This window comes from Gracilinanus agilis, chromosome 6 (genome assembly GCF_016433145.1).
Source record: "Gracilinanus agilis isolate LMUSP501 chromosome 6, AgileGrace, whole genome shotgun sequence".
NCBI lineage: Eukaryota > Metazoa > Chordata > Mammalia > Didelphimorphia > Didelphidae > Gracilinanus > Gracilinanus agilis.
In genome coordinates this window covers 108,060,638-108,080,975 of record NC_058135.1, presented here as the reverse complement: position 1 = coordinate 108,080,975, position 20,338 = coordinate 108,060,638, and the positions used below count along the sequence as shown (strand labels likewise).

Sequence of the window (20,338 nt, the reverse complement as noted above, 5' to 3'; positions counted from 1 at the left end):
ACTCAATAACAATAATATATGATGATTGTGAATGACTTAACTATTATAAACAATTCTTAACCTTATTTCCTCAATAAATTTTTCTCTAATATAAGAATTATATGTCTTGTTTCACATGATGAACAGGGAAATATATGCTATGTGATAAAAATACACAATTTAAAACATATTATGTGCCTTATTGGGAAAGGAGAAGGGTAGATGCTGGGAGAAAAAATGAAAAAAAGGAATGAGACAGATTTTTGAATATAACTAAAATGAGAATTTATTTCTCTTAGATATACACATTTATTATAATCTATAATATATTTATAACAAATCATATGAATCATATTATTGTAACATTATGTATGATAGTTTTATGTAAAAATAAAATAAATTGTAAAAATATTGTGCAACTAAAATTGGTGAACTAATTATTGGTGTGGGAAGTGCAATGTTCAGGTTTCTTTTTACTACAGAAAAATATTCCCATTAATCTATTATTATTGATTAGAGATTAACTTAGTAAATTTGGAAAGTAAAGGGTCAAGAATATCAAGAGAATAATGAAAAAAATGTTAAGGAAAGATGCTAAGGAATTCTGCTGATTGGCTATATATTTTATGAAGAATTGAAAAGATACATAAGCCAAACCTAAATTTTCAAAGGCTAAAAATTCCTTCCTATGAAGTCTTCCTTATTAAGCTAATAAATCTAATTTTTCTTTCAGTAGCCTATTTGCTTTATTTGACCTCTTGTCTTTTTTCTCATTGGTGGACAGAATCCATCCTCAGCTTTCTACAAAGCCAGGTTGAGAACTATCTTCCCCTTCCCCCAACCAGAGAGGTAAATTGTACATTACATAATTTATTGTTTTATGTATTATGTGGCTGTGGTTTAAAACCTAATATCTGAGTTAAGCATCCAAAATGATCTATATATGTTGTCCATGGCATGGGCATTTCTAGAGCCACATCGTGGCTGTGCTTACTGTCTAAGAGTCATAGATGATTTAAGGTTATAACATATAAATATGTAGGTGATAAAAAAATTCATGTAAATTGAGATATTCAATTACTTAATTAAAAAAAGAATTACTTTCTTGGACACATTTTTAATGTAGGAAGGAAAGGGATGAATTAAGTATAAGGGAAGTAAAACTGATTCAATATTGTTAAAAAATAATTAGCATTTATTGTAATCTCTTGGATTTCCCATAAGCAGACATTCCAGTTCAGGTGAATTAACCTTAACATGAATTTCTATGTAATATTTTACTGGCAATATAAATTTGGAAATGTAAGATAAAATGGCCCTCAAAGTGAAACTAAAACAAAACAAAACAAAAAAACAACAGCCACATGTCAAGCTAATTAATAAACATTACAAAATAAAGAAAATATATTTCCTAATAACAAGTTAAAAAGAATATTTAATATTAATCATTTTTTTCATTAATTGTATGCCATAGTGACTAGCTATTAAAGAAGAGATTCACTCCAGTGTTTAGAAAATGAAGAGATCAGAGTTCTATACCCTTCTTATGAGATTAAGCAGAGATACTTCAGTCGCATAATCTTATTAATTTTAAAAATAGAGGCTTATAAAGTAAAACCCATACACCTCTTGATCCTAGTGTTAAATTTGTCAGATATTTTAAATTAGGGCTCTCTCTTTGCATATAAAAATGTTTGTTTCTCCCAATTTTGTTCTTGGGAGCCTGATTCTGGGTGAGATGCAAACCCACATTTTTATGAGAGTTAGCATTAAAAAAAATCTTATTAGGTACTGATGGCAGAAACATTTTCAGGTTTTTCTATTTGCATCCTTTGGCCATGCACAGCCTGGCAAACTGTGATTGTTTAGTTATTTAGCTTTTTTCAGTCATGATGAGATTTTTGTGACCCTATTTGAGGATTCTTGCTAAAGATAGGATAGTAGTTTACCTTTTCTTTGTCCAGTTCATTTTATAGATGAGGAAATTAAGGAAAATAGATTTTAGTGACTTAATGAAGAACACATAGCTAGTAAGTATCTAGGGTCAGTTTTTAACTCAGAAAAATAAGTCTTCCTGATTATGGGTCCAGCAATCTATCCACTGTACCATTTAGTTTTCTAATTTTTAAAGTAAAAAAAAATCATTCTTGATTTGATATGAATATGTTTTGGGGGGGTACTAATTTTGACAAAACTTTCCTCAAAGTTGGGATATTTATATGTGTATATGGTAAACATTTCTAATTAAATGTATGGTGGGAGAAGTTTTTAAGTCATACTGAGAAAAATAAGCAGTATGTTTTGAAGAAAAGAGGAAAAAAATGTAAACAAATCTATAAAAGCTTTCATTACAATATACATTTATTCAGAATTGCCTATACTAAAGCAGGAGGAAGAAAAAAGTGCATATATACATATACATGTATATATATTTATATATATACTACACATGGATAGAGAGAGAAGGAGAGAGAAAGAGAGGGAGTGTTGAGTGTTTTGGAGCTCCATGCAAACTTTTGATTTCATAAATGCCCACATTAAAAATATTCTAAGTAAAAATAAGAAAAATTTGAGATTTAATAAATGGCTGTTAAAGATCTATTACTTTAAGAAGACAAAAGTTGTCATATTTAAAAGGCTTTATTTATAGCCAACTTTGAAAATTTATTATCATATTCAAAAACATTGGTTAATATTAGAGAGATTGGAATATCAGAACAATGACCATATTGATGCATTCATAATGCAAAGAAAATAGAAATGTTGGGAACAATATTTTTCTATTTTGATGTGAAGTTATAGAACTCTTTCATAAACTGAAATATCCTCTCCTTCTAGAGTTACAGTTACAAAACCAAATATCTGTAATTTCTTCTTTTTAACTAAAGGTTATCATTAATATTATTACTTACAAAAAAAACTGATAGCAGGTCATAAAACAACTTCACTAAATTTCCTTTGTACTTGGGAAACAATTTTAATTGGTCACTATGAAAGTTTAATATTACAAAACAGCAAAATATTAATAATTTTATTTTTAAATCAGCAACTGTTTGAGCAATAATATCCAGGGAGTTTTTGTATGTTGCCTGAAAAAATAAGTTCTTTGATAATCAAACAACAAATATGTATTCATCCCCTCCTGTGAGCCAAGGACACTAAATATTAAATTAAATGTAGATTAAACCAGTTTTCTTACTTTGTTTACTATGTGTGTCTTATGTTTCAAGGAAGATCAAAAGGGTTTATTTATTTACAACTCATTTTTAACTGTTCTCATTGATCAACATACTAAAACATCAAAGAAAATACCTAATGGAAAATGCAGGAAATTAGAAAAAATAGTTTGTTCATAGCTTGCTCCAGAACTTTGTATATGGTGGATGTAATGCATATAGTGGTGCCAATAAAAATAATGATAATTTGGATTCTAAATATATTAAGTAGTTTCCTAGCAGTCTAAAAATAATTAAATAATGACTCCCAGATATTTGATGGAAGGGCTTCCTGTGGCATAGGGGTTGTTTGACTCTCCCATTCTTTGATTCTGTGGTTTAAAAAATAATAATAATAATAGGGCTAAAAAGATCCTGATAGTCTTTGCAACACAGAAAATGCTTTTAATTCTGTACAAATTGAAAAAGAAAAGGTTGAGATTATCTTCAAGTTTAGGGCACTGAAAGGATCAGGGTGTAAAATCAAAAAGAAATTACCTCTGACCAAAGAACTTAACAATAATAGCTTGGTTACTTTCTATGGAGGTTGAAGAACTTTATGTCTGGAAAGGAGAACTTCGTATCTATGGTCAACAGGCAGATGCAATGGAAAAAATAGAATTTTAACAAGTATCTTTACCTATCTGAGGCAGAATTCATGATTTAAAAGACAATCCTTCAAGCAAAAATACAGAGCAGATGCTAAATCGTCCCCCACTGAGCAGTAGAATACTTCAAAGCCAGTTGCAATACAGATATATATGCCCACATGTTTTAAGCATACATCTTGCAAAGGGCAACAGAAACAACTTGGATCTACTAGGTAGTTCTATATAAAGTCAAACTTTTGTATCATAAAGTGAATAAGTTGCCTAAAGAAAGGTCTTATTTCCTTTGGTTGATGAGCCACCAGCATGAAACATAGTTGATTTTTTCTACCATTTGAACAATACAGAATTTCAAGGAGGCTTACCTCTTACATATTTTGTACAAATACATTTTTCATTTTCCTACACCAAGTATAGTTTAATATTTACTGTCTACTTACAGTGTATGCTTTATATAACCCCTCCATACATACAAATGCTTTTATTATTCTAGAACAAAAACTTGCAAAAATTCAAGGTTCCTTATAAATGTTAAGTATTGTGTTGTATTCAGTTTATACTTTCATAGGAAAGAAATACAGTTTTCTATATCTATAATATTTTTATCAAAATATTAAGAATGTGGCTAAGTGAAAAAATATCTTTCTTGATTAAATGTCAAGCTTTGGTAGTTTATTTCTTTGATTTGTTAATTTAAGGGAAAAAAGTGAAATGATGTTCAAATCTGTGATGTCTCTGTGTTGTTAAATGGATACAATTATAATGGTATTGATTTTTATCAAGCTAACCCAAAGAACAAAACAGCTGCAGCAAAATGAAAATTCATGCCCAATGTATGTTTTTAAAATTTGTGATTATTATTACTACTACTAGCTAAAAAAAATTAATGAAGAATTATATTCTTCTTTTCTTCTTTTATTATAAGCATTTGAGCTAAGAGCAGGTATCATTTTTTTCTACCCTACCTGGATTTCTGTGCTTTGTAGAGGAAACTACATAAAAATTTGAATGTCCTCAACCAGAGTTTTCTATCTTTTTTTTTTTTTGGTCTCAGAATTCCTTTAGATGCTTAAAAATTAAGGACTAAAGAACTGAGCTAAGATGACTGATTGAAGACTGGGACCCAGACAAATTCTTCCAACACTCCCCTCTAAATACATTTAAACTAATTGCTACAAATAAAATTTTGGGGCATCAGTCAGCAAGTTTAGAGGGAGATATTTTTCTAAGTTAAGATGACTTGGGAGTTTTGCAGGAGAGGTCTATGGCTCAGGGGTTGGCACTGGCTCAGAGGGCAGCAGGGACACCATTTTGGGGCCTTGGAGGCATCATTTATAGCCCTAACAATGGCAGTTTTGAATTATTCATGGAAAAGATCAGACAAAATATTTGGGGAGAGATTACAGAGCATCATTTGCTAACACTAGGAGTAGCTGGTGCTGACTGGCAACTTTATTGCCCCCAAAAAGTTTTGTATCACAATTGCAAAGTGGAGTGGAGTCCTCATGATCCATCATAAAGGACTGGGGCCCTAGTCACAGGTCAGGACTAAAAGTATAGCCACAATTTGTGGCTGGAGGTTAGCAGAGACCCTTTCTAGGTAAAGATCAGAGCAGAGACCAGGAGAGCATTGAATACAGCTCTCTCTAGATTGTAAACCATTCAAAGTACTGAAACTTTCAGATCACAAGGACTAGCTTTGAAAAGAGCAGCACAAAAATTCTAAAAGTAAGTGTGGCATAACTATCCAAAGTGGGAAGAGTCTAACTTTAACATAAAACTCAAAGCCAAGAAATCGGATGAGAAAACTGGGTAAACATCATAAAAAAGAACTTGTCCACAAAAGCCTACTAAATAGGCAGGAAAGACTTAGAAATAAACTTAAGACTACAGTGTGAATATAGCTATAAGCAAAGTTTAAAAGAAAAGTGTTAATTGGAGCAAACCCATCAGGAATTTCAGGAAGAATTAGAAATAAGAGTGGGAAAGGAAGAATTGAGAAAATAAAAGGAGTTATTCAAGAAAATTATGAAAATGAAATTAATAGCATGGAAAAAGAGACAAAAAGATAGAATAGAAAATAACATCTTAAAAAAACACAATTGACCAAGTGATAAGAGAAGCTCAAATATCCACTAAATGGAAGAACTCTTTAGGAAACAGAATTGGCTAAACAGAAAAAGAAGTATAAAAGTTTATTGAAGGAAAAAATGTTTTGAAAAACAGAATTGTCTAAAACAGAAGAGGTACAAATGTTTGGTGAAAATAAATTTCTTAAAAATTAGAATTGAGTGACTGGAAGCTAATGATTCAATGAGATATTAAGAAAAAAATAAAACAAAGTCAAAACAATGTAAAAAGAATAAGAAAATGTGAACTAACACATTAGAAAAACAAATGATCCAGAAAATTGATTGAGGAGAGATAATTTAAAAGTTATTGGTGTAATAAGGAACTTCTGGGACAAGATGGAGGATATCTTGAATGACAGGAATGTAGGTTGAAGATTTTGGAATGTGCCCAGGGTTGCATGAGCCAGGGCCAAAAGACAGTTGGGACCACCCTATAAATACCCAGGGACAACAGCAAACTGGGTCTCATCAGAAGATTCCAGGTTTGACTCCTGGCTGGCTCGCCAAAAACGGTTGTGGGGAAAATGGAGGCAGATTGATAAAAAGACGGCTGCTAAGCTTCACTTGGCCTGAAAGGCTCTGTAGACTGAGTCTACCAAGTAGGCACTGGAAATCACAGGCACTGGATGAATCTGGGCTGGTGGTTAAAATGTTTGCCAGGTGGTTACCCAATGAGTCAGTGATCCCAAGCCTACAAAGATAAGCTTAGCCAAGCCTCTGCCCCACAACAGTGCCCAAATCAGAAACTTAATGGAAGTTGTTTAAGTGTTTAGCAACTCCTCTAGTCCTAGCTTGGGGTTGGATTTGATGGTAAAGGGTTGGTTTGGGCTGGTATAGATATGCTTGCTGGATAAATGCTATTCTGACTGTGGTTTATAAATCCTTTCCCTAATCAGCTATAGATGATTCACCAATTAGGAAAGGAACACCAATATTCTTTGATTGAACCATAACAGTATTTTTTACTCTCTATAAGGGTTAGGAACAAGGAAATAGGATAAAGGGTTTGGGAATATTAAGCTAAGTCTAAATGGATAAAGGTCAACTGAATCAAATGGATAATAGATTTAGTAATAGGCTGGAGCTTTCTTCTCCCTCTCTCAATCCCTGGCTTATCCCAGCCATGACACAAGCCAAAGGATAAGAAAGGTTGGTGATATTCTTCTTGTTGGTTGTGGTGATGTCTCTTATTATTATTATTTATTAGTTTAGCTAATTAATCAATTAGCTAATATTAATTAGCATGTAATTGATTTCCTATGGCACTCAGATATGATTGCTGGATTGTAGGTCTAGGGCCTCCAATCCACCCTCCTCCCAGGAATTCTCAAAAATGAAACCCAGTTTGCTCTTGTCCCTGGGTATTTATAGGGTGGTTCCAACTGTCTTCTGGCCCTGGCTCACACAACCCTGGGCACATTCCAAAGTCTTTAACCAATGTTCCTGTCACTCAAGATATCTTACATCTTATCCCAGAAGTTCCTTATTACGTTGGTCTACCTGAAAATCATGATGAAAAATATAAAAAAGGATGACATTGTGCTTCAAGAAATCTTCAAGGAAAATTATCCTGCTCTCTTAAAAGCAGAGGGTGAAATAGCAATAGAAAGACTCTGCCAATAATTTCTTGAAAGAGATCCCAAATAAAAACTCCCAGGAATATTATTGCCAAATTTCAGAGCTCTTAAATCAAGGATAAAATTTTTTAAGCAACTAGAAAGAAACAATTTAAATATCATGGAGCTTCACAATCAGGACCACCCAAGTTTTAGTGATATAAAATTACATAAAAGGCATGGAAGGATTGGGATTTGATGTTTGGGAGGGTAAAGGAACTAGGATTGCAATCAAGAATCATCAAACCCCTCCCCCCCCACCAAATTGAGTATAATTTTTCAGTATAAAAAGTGGATATTTAAAGAAATGGTGTATTTTCAAGAATTTCTGATGAAAAGACCAGAGCTGAAGAGAAAAATTAACATTTAAAGGAAGACACAAGAGAAGTATAAAAAGCTAAACATAAAAGAATAATCAAAAGAGACTTTGTAAATTTAAACTGTTTACTTTCCAGTAGGGGAAGATAATACATGAAACTCCTAAGAATTTTGTCATTATTGAGGCAATTAGACAGAGGACATAATTATGAATTGATTATGTTGGGATGATCTCCAAAAAAATGTAGAAGTGAAAAAGAGGAGTGTCCTGAGCAAAGAGGGGAATGAAGAGATAGTGTGGGGAAAATGCTCTCACATGAAAGAGGTGTATGGAAAGAGCTTTTATAGGGGAGGAATTGACAGGTGATGCTTATTCAACTTCATTAGAATTGTTTAAAAGAGAGAAGTATCTCTCTGTCTCTCTCCGTTTCTGTCTCTGGCTCTCTCACAATCTCTCCCTATGTGTGTGTGTGTGTGTGTGTGTGTGTGTGTGTGTGTGTGTGTGTGTGTGTGTGTGTAAAATACTATCTTACCCAACAGAGAAATTAGAGAAGTGGATGAGATACTGAGGAAGTTGATGAAAGAGAAAGTATGTTAAAAGAGACAGTAGTCAGAAGTAAAACAGACTTTTTTGAAGGGACAGGATAAAAAGATAAAGAGAAGGATAAAGAGAAGAAAGTAAGATGAAGGGAAATACACCATTAGTAATCATGACTGTGAAAGTGAATGGGATGAGCTAATTCATAAAACAGAAGCAGAGAGCAGAATATATTAGGAGCCAGAATTCAACAATATGTTGTATAAAAAAGACATACTTGAAAAAGAAAAGATACAGTTAAAAATAAAGGACTCTAGCAGAATCTATTATGTTTCAGCTGAAATAAAAAAGGCAATAATAGCAATCATAATCTTAGACAAAGCAAGAGCAATAGAAAATGAAATAATATCAAATATTTTGAAGCATTTCCTTTATAAAGACTCATTCCTCAAGTGTATATAGGGAACTAAATCACATTTATAAAAAATAAAAACAAAAACAAAATCCATTCCCCAAATGACAAATGGTCAAAGAATATGGATAGGCAGTTTGGGGAAGAAGAAATCAAGGTATCTATAATCACATGAAGAAGTGCTCTAAATCATGATTGTTTAGAGAAAGGCAAATTAAAATAGCTCTGACTTGCTATTTCTTGCCTATCAGAAATGAGAAATGTTAGAGGGAATAAGGAAAAACATTAATGAATTGTTGGTGGAATAGTGAATTGGTTCAATCATTCTTAAGAACAACCTGGAACTATGCCAAAAGGAGTATAAAACTGAACATATTCTTTCATCCAGTAATACCATTACAAAGTCATTGCCCAAAGAGATCAAATAAAAAGGAAAAGGACTCAACTATATGTCCAAAATATTTGTAGCAGCTCTTTTTGTGGTGGCAAAGAATTGGAATCTCAAGGGACTCTCATCAGTTAGGGAATGGATGAACAAGTTTGCCATATAATTGTGATGGATTATTATTGTGTTTTAATAAATGATGAAGGGGGTGGTCTCAGAAAAAAAACAATAAAACATGTCAGTCTTGGAAAACTGAAACATTGATTATACTTTCAGTGTCATCTCCCTTTAGTTTAGATGCTCAATAACATATATAAAGTTTATAAAGTACTTTAGACACATTAACATATCTGCTTCATATGACTCCATGAAATATTTATTACAGCTATTATTATCCCTGTTTTATGGAGGAGGAAACTAAGATACTTGCCTATTGCCACACAGCTGGTAAATAGCAATTCTCTGCCATATTATCCGCTGCTAATGAAAACTTGACTCCTGGCAGTCCTGTGATTCTACTCATAAAGTTTGAGACTTTCTAAACTAAAATTCCCTTCTTTTGACAAAACATATATATATATATTCCTCTACTCCTTCAGAGTATTTCTCATCTTTTTATTTTTATAAAAATCCACAAGCTATCTGATATATAGTATATGTTTAATAAGTACTTGTTTGTGGATTAGCAAAAGACACACTTGTAAAGTTAGCATTCTATGTCATGGCCTGTGATTACAACAATGTAAATAGAATTTGATTTAAAAATCAAAGTCCTATAATTAAAATGAAAATTAAGATGTGGGAAAAAATTATCTCTTTCCTTTCCCTAGAAACTTTAGGGACTATGGGTATGGGATGTTTGAGTAACTGGTGGATTAGTTTGCTATCCTACTGTTTTTAAAATCTTGCTTAAAAGATAAGGTTGGAAGTTCCAGGGGTGGAACCAAGATGTCAGAGTAAACCTCAGAAGCTCTGTGCCACCATAAGAATCTTCCCCAACCAAGATTAAAATACTGCCACAAAATGAATACAGGAGTGAAAAAACCAACAAGAAGACAGAGTGAAGCAACTTTCAAGAAAAGAAAAAAAAAAAAAAGGTAGGCAATAAACATCTGGGGCACTGGAGGAGAGGAGAGCAGACCCAGCAAGAAGCTGTAGCAAGGAGGGAAGAGCAAGCCAAAAGAGAATCACACACCATCCCCTCCCCACATCTGCTTTCTGAGATTTGGGAAACTATTCCCAAGCCAACATCCAGACCCTGAGACCCTGCCTGAGGAAATAGAGGTAAAAGCCAACCCATGTCCTTTGAAATTTCAAACCAGAGGAGAAGTCTGGAACCCCAGCCCAGGAAATCCTAGACTTAATTCACACTTTGGGATGGATGATAGTACTAAATACTGATCTATTTACCTAAAAATCAGGGTGGAGAACCAAGACAGGACAATCAAGGGTATGTCTGATTGGATCAATTACACTGTGAAACCAAAAATTTGAGATTAAGCCTGAGGCTAGAATTTGATCATCCCTGACCTGATAAAGATCAGAATGAAATCAAAAGCACACACCTAAGCCTGAGGCAAGTTTTTAAGCTATCAGCATCACAAGGGCCAATTGAATCAGCAGAGGGAAAGGGCTCTCAGAGCTCTCAGCCCTCAGACCACCAAATCATCCCCCCAAGACTACCTACAATTAAATAGAAAAATGAACAAACAATTAAAAAAGCACCTAACTCTAAAGAATTTTTATAAAGATAAAGAACAAGGTACAGAAAAAGAAAGGGACAGTGAAAGCAAAGGAAACACACCCAAACTCCAAAAAAAAAATATGGATTGGACATAGATTCTAGAAGAACTCAAAAAAGACTTCAAAAATCAATTAAGAGAAGCAGAGGAAAAGTGGGAAAGAGAAATGAAAGCGATGTAAGGAGAAATAAAAGTGATGCAAAGAAAAAGGAACTGAACTGAAGGGGGTTGAATACATTTATTCTAAATGTAAATTCTTATGCCAAAGGGGAAATGCCCTTTAATTGACTTTTTTTTGTCAATTAATCTATTAATTATTGTTTTGTTTTCTTTCTTTTTTATTTCTCTCCTGTTTTGAGGTTTATTTGAAATGATCCATTGGGGAAACTAGGCACATTAATCTCCCAAGAACCAAAATTGAGGAGATTTCAACAATAATGCTAACAACCCAGAATCTATCTCTGAATCTCAGCTTCAGAAACAACACCTCCCATGTTCCTGATTCCTGCTGGGTCTCACCTTATATATTGTTCCCTTCATTCACTAGCTCTCCTACATTACCACCCAAGCACCAATCACAATTCTTCAATTAGCCTGGAATCACCCAGGGAGACTGTGCCTGTGTGATTAATTCCTTGGTTGCTGATTGACCCAAATTCACAACTAATAAAAGGGAAATCTAAATATCTGATTTATCAAATCAAAATACAAATTCCCTTCTCACACAAGCCAAGGAAAAAATATTTCAAGAAGCCAGAAAGAAATCATTCAAATACCATGGAGCTATAATCAGGATCCCAAAGGACCTAGTGACTTCTACATTAAAGGATGAAAAAGTATGGAATTTGATATTCAGGAAGGCAAAAGATTTAGGTTTACAAACCAGAGTCACCTATCCAACAAAACAGAGTTTATTCTTTCTGGGGAACATGATCTTTCAGTAAGATAGAAAATTTCCAAGCATTCCTGAGTAATAAGCCAGACCTAAACAAAAAATCTGAAGTCCAAACATAAGACACAAGGGAAGCCCACAATTTTAAATAAAAAAGAGAAAATTTAAGATACTAATTAAGGTCAAAATGTTTATATGTCTACATGGAAAGAGGATTTCTGTAATTCTCAAAAATTACTTTTAGTAGTAGAGAAGATAGAAGGAATTTACTCAGAAAGAGGGTGAAGAAGTAAGCTGATTATGATGATATGATGTATATTTTTATATGATGTATATGTAAATGTGATGATGTGGAATGATATGTATGTAGGTGATATGATAGGTATGCTTATTAATGATATGTAAAAAATCAATCAAGGGCTAAAAGAGTAGTTTGTACTGAGAGAAAAGGTAAGGGAGAGATAGAATGGGGTAAATGATATAACATAAAGAGGGGGGCAAAATCTTTATAGAGAGGGGAGGATAAGAGTGGTGACAGGCAACGTTTAAACTTTAATCAGAAAGAACTCAGACAGGGTAAAACAAATATACTCTGTGGGTTAGAGAATTCTGTCTTATTCCACAGAGAATTAGAAGTGGAATAAGAAAAGGGAAGAGGGAAGTAATTGGAGGGAGTGGAAGATGGAAGGAGAGAGACAACACACAAAACACTGGTGAGGAATAACAGAGAGAAAGTGTAAAGAGCAGGATTTAAAGGGGATAACAAAATGGAGGACAATATACAATTAGTAATCATAATTCTGAATATGAATGGGATGAACCCATCCATTAAATGGAAGCAGATAGCAAAGTGGATTAAAAAACAGAATCCTACTATATGTTGTTTACAAGAAACACATTTGTGTCAGGGTGACACACAGATTCAAGGTAAAAGACTGGAGCAGAATTTATTATGCATCATCTAAATTTTTTAAAAAAGCAGGAGTAGCAGCTGGGTAGCTCAGTGGATTGAGAGCCAGGCCTAGAGACAAGAGGTCCTAGGTTCAAATCTGGCCTCAGACATGTCCCAGCTATGTGACCCTGGGCAGGTCACTTGACCCCCATTGCCTACCCTTACCAATCTTCCACCTATAAGTCAATACACAGAAGTTAAGGGTTTAAAAAAAAATTAAAAAAAAAAGCAGGAGTAGCAACCATGATATCAGGCAAAGCTAAAGTAGAAATTGATCTGATTTAAAGAGATAAGGAAGAAAAATTCATTTTGTTTAAGGGCACTATAAACAATGAAATAATATCATTACTAAACATTTATGTACTAAATAGTCTAGCATCATTATTTCTAAAGGAAAAATTAAAGTAACACAAAGAGGAAATAGATAGTAAGACCATACTAATGGAGGATCTCAATCTTCCCCTTTCAGAACTAGATAAATTGAACCAAAAAATAAAGAAGAAAGAAGAAAGGGAAGTGAATGAAATACTAGGAAAAGTAGAGTTAATAGATATCTGGAGAAAACGGAATAGGAATAAAAAGGAATATATCTTCTTCTCAGTAGTACATGATACATATACAAAGATTAACCATGTACTAGGGCATAGAAATATTGCAAACAAATGCAGGAAAGCAGAAATTATAAATACAACTTTTTCAGATCATAATGTGATAAAAATTATACGTGAAAAGAGTCCATGCAAAATGAGAGAAAGGAATAAAAGATACAGGAAAATGTATTGGATGGCAATATGAGAATAGCAGATTTTGCCTAGAGTGCAAGGGGAAAATGTTCAAAGGTTTGACTCTCAGAATTCTGAGAGAGTCTTGTGAGGGGGTTGAACTGTCAGCCCCAAAGGGAGATCTTTGGGAACAGTGAGAGAGTTCATAGCTCCTGGACTTTGGTCTCCTCAGATCTTGTTTGAGAGTGTCCTGTATACTCTGTTTGGATCATATGTGGTCTGCAATATTCTTGGCAGCATTTCCTGATCTGAGTGACATCTATTTCACATACCTGGAAGAGATAAATCCAGATTGACTGACCTGAACTATTACAGTAACTCCACAGGAACTCCACTGCATTTTGGTGATCAGGCCATTGTGATCACCTAACCCTTGCTCCAGCTAAATAGCTCTGCTACCTTCACCAAGAACTGATTTGGAGAGGTTAAGACAAGGATAGCTAGAACAAGGAATTTTGAGGGAACTAGAGCAGTAAAGGAGGATTATGAGATAGCATCAAGAACAGAAGAAAGACTTGTCAAAGCCCGCCACCCTCACACAATCTTGGTTGTTTACTTGATTAAACCTGTTATTATCAAGATCACCGCAGTCAGATTGCATTCTGAGAGCTGCAGACCTAAAGGGAACCATTTGCCTTCTGGTTCTGGGAGTTAACAGCACCAACAACTTTGTGTTTCACCTACCTGATTAAGAAGTTAACCCACATCTTTCAAAAGGCAAATTTAAAATTAGTTGGAAACTAAATAATCTAATTCTTCAAAACTGGTAGGTCAAAAAAGAAAGCATAGAAACAATTATATACTTCATTAAATAGATTGGCATTGAGGAGACATCATATCAAAACCTATGGGATACAACCAAAGCAGTACTCAGGGGTTTTATCTCTGAGTGCCCCTAGCAACAAAATTGAGAGGGAGAAGATCAATAAATTGGGCTTTCAAATTAAAAATTTAGAAAAAGAATAAATAAAAAATCCCCAGATAACAACTGATTTGGAAATCCTAAAAAAATTAAAGAAGTTAACGAATTTGAAATTAAAAGAAATATTGAATTAGTAAATAAGACTAGGAACTGGTACTTTGACAAAACAAATAAAATAGATAAAGTACTGGTTAATATAATAAAAAAATAAGAGAATCAAATTATCAGTATCAAAGTTGAAAAGGGTGCTCTCTCTTCTAATGAAGAGGAAATTAAGGTAATTATTAAGAACTATTTTGCCCAATTATATGGCGATATATATGACAATCTAGGTGAAATGCGTGAGTATTTACAAGCATATAAATTGCCTAGATTAACAAAAGAAGAAATTTAATACTGAAATAAACCAGTCTCAGAAACAAAAATTGAGTAAGCTATCAAGGAACTTCCTAAGAAAAAATCCCCAAGGCCAGATGGATTCATAAGTGAATTCTATCAAACATTTAAAGAACAACTTATTCAAATACTATACAAATTATTTGACAAAATAAGCAAAGAAAGTGTCTTGCCAAATTCTTTTTATGACACAAATATGGTATTGATTCCAAAGCCGGAGTGAGAAAAAGAAACTCCATTTAAAATCACTCTAGACCAGTGATGGACAAACTTTTTAAGAAGGGAGCCAAAGGAAAGGAAATGCTCATGTGTCAGTCTATTTCTAAGGCAACTCATTCGAAGTTTCATTGTATTGTATCCTACTCATTGTATTTGCCAGATTATGAATAATGTTGCAGGGCTGGATAGAACATTTCAGGAGGCCACATCTGGCCTGTGGGCCATAGTTTGCCTATCACTGCTCTAGACAATATAAAATATTTAGAAATTTATCTACCAAGACAAAAACAAGAATTATATGAACTCAACTATAAAACACTTGTTACATAATTAAAAGTAGATCAAATAACTGGAAAAAACATTTATAGCTCATGTGTAGGATGAACTAACATAAGAAAAATAATAATCTTACCCAAATCACTCTGCTTATTCAGTGTCAAACCTATCAAACTACCAAAAAACTTTCTTATAGGATCAGAAAAAAATTATAACAAAGTTCATCTGGAAGAAAAAAAGATCAAGAATATCAAAGGAAATAATGAAAAAAAAAATGTGAAGGATGGAGGCCTAGCAGTACCAGATCTTTAACTATACCATAAAACTGTGGTCATCAAAATAAAATGGTACTGGCTAAGAGATAGAAGGGTGGATCATTGGAATAGACTACAGGTAAATGACCACAGCAAGCTAATGTTCAAAAAACCCAAAGACCCCAGATTTTGGGAGAAGAACTCTTGACAAAAACTTCTGGGAAAATTGAAAAACAATATGGGGAAAATTTGGTTTAGATCAATATCTTACACTCTATACCAAGATAAATTCAAAATGGGTAAATGACTTAAATATAAAGCTTGAAATCATAAATAAATGAAGTGAGCACAGAATAGAATATCTGTTAGATCTGTGGGAAAGGAAGGAATTTAAAATCGAGCAAGAGATAGAGAACATTACAAAATATAAAATGAAAGACTATGATTATATTAAAATAAAAATGGTTTCATACAAACATAATCAATGCAACCAAAATCAGGAGGAAAGCAACAAACTGGGACAACATTTTTATATCAAAACTTTCTGACAAAGGCTTAATTTTCCAGATAAGGATCTAAGTGAAATTTACAAAAAATCAAGCCATTCCCCAATCAACAAATTGTCAAGGGACAGGAATAGGCAGTTTTCACAGCATGAAATCAAAACTATCAATAAGGGCATGAAAGAAGTGTTCTAAATCACTCCTAATTAGAGAAATGCAAATTAAAACAATTCTGAGGAACCAGACTGGGCAATACAGCAGCAAAGGAAAGTGATAAATACTGGAGGGGATGTGGCAAAATTGGGACATTAATACACTGCTGATGGAGTTGTGAATTAGTCCAACTATTCTGGAGAGCAGTTTGGATTTATGCACAAAGGGCTTTAAATGAACGCTTGCCCTTTGATCGAGCCATACCACTGCTGGGTTTGTACACAAAAGAGATAAAAAGGAAAAAGATTTGTACAAAAATATTTATAGCCTTGCTCTTTGTGGTGGCAAAAAAAATTGGAAAATGAATGGTGTCCATCAATTGGGAATGGTTGAACAAATTGTGGTTTCTGATGGTTATGGAATACTATTGTGCTGAAAGGAATAATGAACTGGAGGAATTCCATGTGAACTGGAACAACCTCCAGGAATTGATTCAGAGCAAAAGAAGCAGAACCAGGAGAAAATTGTACACAAAGACTGATACTATCATGGCAGAATCAAATGTAATAGACTTTTCTATTGGCAGAAATGCAGTGACCCTGGACAATATGGAGGAACTTAAGAGAAAGAACACTATCCACATCCAGAGAAAGAACTGTGGGAACAGAAACACAGAAGCAAAATATATGATCGATCACGTGGTTCGATGGGGATATGATTAGGGTTTTGATGTTAAAAGATCACTCTGTTGCAAATAAGAATAACATGTTTATAGGTTTTGAATAATGATACATGTATAATAACCCAGCGCAACTGCTTATCAGCTCTGGGAGAAGAGGAAGGAAAAAAGGGGGTGGCTGAGGATCATTAATCATGTAAAACGGGAAAATATTCTAAATAAAGGAATACTTGTCAAAAAAAAAAGATAAAGCTTACTGGTTCTGTTTGCATGGGGAAGGGAAAAGGAGGTAAGCATGTGATTCAGTAGATTTTCTTAAGTTGTTTTTTTCTTCTAATTTTTGTTATTTAAAGTAGGTAAGCTGTTGATAGGCTAATTAGGTGTTCTTAGAATATGGTAAATAAGGATAACAAGCTTACATTGTTGCTTAGGCAGTGACTCACTGAGTCAATCAGTGATCTAGAAGGCAGTAATTCTGCCAGCTAATGGTAAAATATGGCATGAATCTCATATGTAGCCCAACAAACTCATAAAATCCCTACAACCACTTAGAAGTAAAGCTGAAATTGCTCCTGTTTACTTTGCTTTTCTAACTTATTTTTAATCTTCAAGGTTTCCTCAGACATGCATTTTAATATGACTTAATTTTTATAGTAATGTCCAGGAGTAGAGGAAATACATATCACAATTTACTCCTGGTCCTGGGCATTTCCTAGGGAATGGAATGTGTGTAACATCTCACCTCTTCAAGATGCTGGTTCAATGAGGGTCCTATAGTAAGAATCATTTAACTAAACTTGGCTTTTCTATAGTTTTAAAGATACCTTTAAGATCTGCCAAATACAAAGAGACTGAAGTTGATCCCCCGGACTTCCTGATTCTAATGCATGAAGTAACAAAATATTTTTGATTAGATCATAAGGCATTTAAAGGGAAAACCTATCTTTATTTTCATTAAGTTCTTCTCTGAAATGAATAGAAAGTTGCTTTTATATAATAACTCCTAAATAAAACTCATATAGAACCGTTTTAGTGACATTTTTCAATAAAACTGATCAGCTATGCTACTCTTTTATAAAGAATAATGAAACCACAAAATAGCCAGAGAATTTTTTTAAAAATCACATCATCACTTTCAAAGAATAATGTAAAGGATGTGACTCATAAATTAAGAAAAGAAAATCTCTTATCAATTTGGCACATAGCCAACTAGCATTAAACTCCCCAAGAGTATTAAGGTCAATATTGGAATAACATTATATTACATAACGTAATATCCTCTTTTTTTTCTTTATACTTACATTGATGTCTTCCAAATCTAAGTTATTTAGAACCACATGATTACGCTTCCAGATGATGGGAGGTCTCAGGGCTCCCTGAATAGCACAGGTTAGAACAGCACTCTGTCCAACTGTTGCTGTTGTGATGCTCACTTTCTGATCTTCAGGCAGACTCAGTTGGATAACCTCTGTAAAAATATGTAGTGTTGGCAGTGTTAATGAATATGTGGTTTTACGAGGTTAATTTGAACAGAGTTTATGAATACTAGCAATTAAGCATCTTAATTTGAATCAAAGGGGAAAGGTTTCAAATGAAATATAGAAATAGTAGACTGCTTCCAACAAAGGTCAGTATGACATTGTAATTTAATTGATTGACAAACTTCATCATGAAGCAGAGAACTAGCCAACAAGAAATGAATTTCAGATATATAGAGTTATAATAAGCTGACAGATTGTACTCAATAGAGACATAAATTATTTAGCTGCCAAATCGACATGTTAGTGTATTATCTACATTGAAATCAAATGATGTTGTTTATTCACTGCTAGATTTATATTGTAGATAAGGTGAGATCATTTCTGGCTGGCTTAGTGAATATTGCTACAAGTGAGTGAATAAAATGCTCATGATGCTGGGAAACACAAATCGACTTGAAAGGAATAAAAGGTATTTGGGAAATCAAAAAAAGAAGATGGATTTTATTCACCAAATAGTCATTAAAGTTAGCTATTTGGCTCTACTGTATTTCAGTCAATTTTGAGAAAGTCCCACTATTCCAAAATTTGTATAACTCCATAACAGTTAGCATATGTTTTTTCTTCCAGTGTGATCTTTTCTCAGTAATAGGGTTCCATAGTGCTATTTTTTAAAGGAATGTAATTCTGGGTTCTCTTTGTTGGGATAAGAAAATCTATAGGAAAAAACACAGATAATGTTGTTTTCAAGAGACAATACTCAAATGAATATGTGATCTGATTGAAGTAAATATTCCCTTTGTTAATCCTTGCCTACACATATTATGCCATTTCCCCCCCATGTCTTCCCATAAATGTTTCACCTAACATGTTTGATCCTTCCTTATTTTTCTTGACATAGAGAAAAAAACCAGTATAACTGCTGGGCTGCCCATTGCTTAACCTTCTCTCTTACAACATAAATGGTCTATCTTATTTTTCTTTGATTATATCCTTACTCGAGTTTACTTTCATAATTAGATGTATACATGTATCATAGCATGCTTATATTTGCCATATTCCTTTCCACTGAAAACTCATTGATAATCATATTTACTTCTCTGAAGAGTGAATTATTCAATTATTTTGAGTTGAACATCACTAATGCCAGTAAAATATTGGCATTACAAACAAGTCACTATTTTAGGAAGAAATCTGGAATAAGTCCAATAATTATGAGTCCATCTTGCTCACTTGGCAATATATAGCCAACACACACACACACACACACACACACACACACACACACACTCACACACACACACTCATACACAAATAAATCAGATAAATAAACTTCATCTATTTTCATGTCATAGTCTAGGCTATAAAGATTCTTGTCATACCGGATATTGTTTGCTTGTTTTACCTGTTAAGGCTAGACTTTTTTGGGTGACTTGGAACTTCTTCTAGGAGATTCTATAATATTTTGGGACTTGATGCAACTTCAAAATGTCATTAGAGAATAGGAGTACCTAGATGGCTTTGTCATTCTAAGGAAGAACTTTATATTGACTGGTGTGCACTCTTCTTTAAGAAGGGAATATAAAACTTCAATGCATTTATAGATCCATTTGGTATTTTAGAGTTATATTTCATATAAATTAAATTTATAAATAAATTTCATTCAAAATACTAATATTAATATTTAATTTCATTCAAATGAGGCAAAACTACCCTGGATGACAGACATCCCATAGTTTATTAATTTCCTGTTCCATTTTGCATCCTTTTCCTAATCTTTCCTCCCTTTCACTCCTGCCAAGAGATATATATGATTAAACATTAGTCCTTGACATAATCTCTGTATATAGCTCATTATATTCTTTTTTGGTCCCTTTCTCTCATCAT

The 20,338-nt window shown here is 33.4% G+C and overlaps 1 protein-coding gene across 3 annotated transcripts in view; it reads right to left on the bottom strand.

Moving 5' to 3' along the window:
* The window catches only part of FSTL5 (follistatin like 5), an 862,438-nt gene that overhangs the window by 263,571 nt on the left and 578,529 nt on the right, over positions 1 to 20,338 (bottom strand). For all 3 annotated transcript variants that reach the window (XM_044680057.1, XM_044680058.1, XM_044680059.1), the window contains exon 6: positions 18,275 to 18,441. In XM_044680057.1, the coding sequence (XP_044535992.1) occupies positions 18,275 to 18,441 (167 nt within the window). The remainder of the gene's footprint in view (positions 1 to 18,274; positions 18,442 to 20,338) is intronic.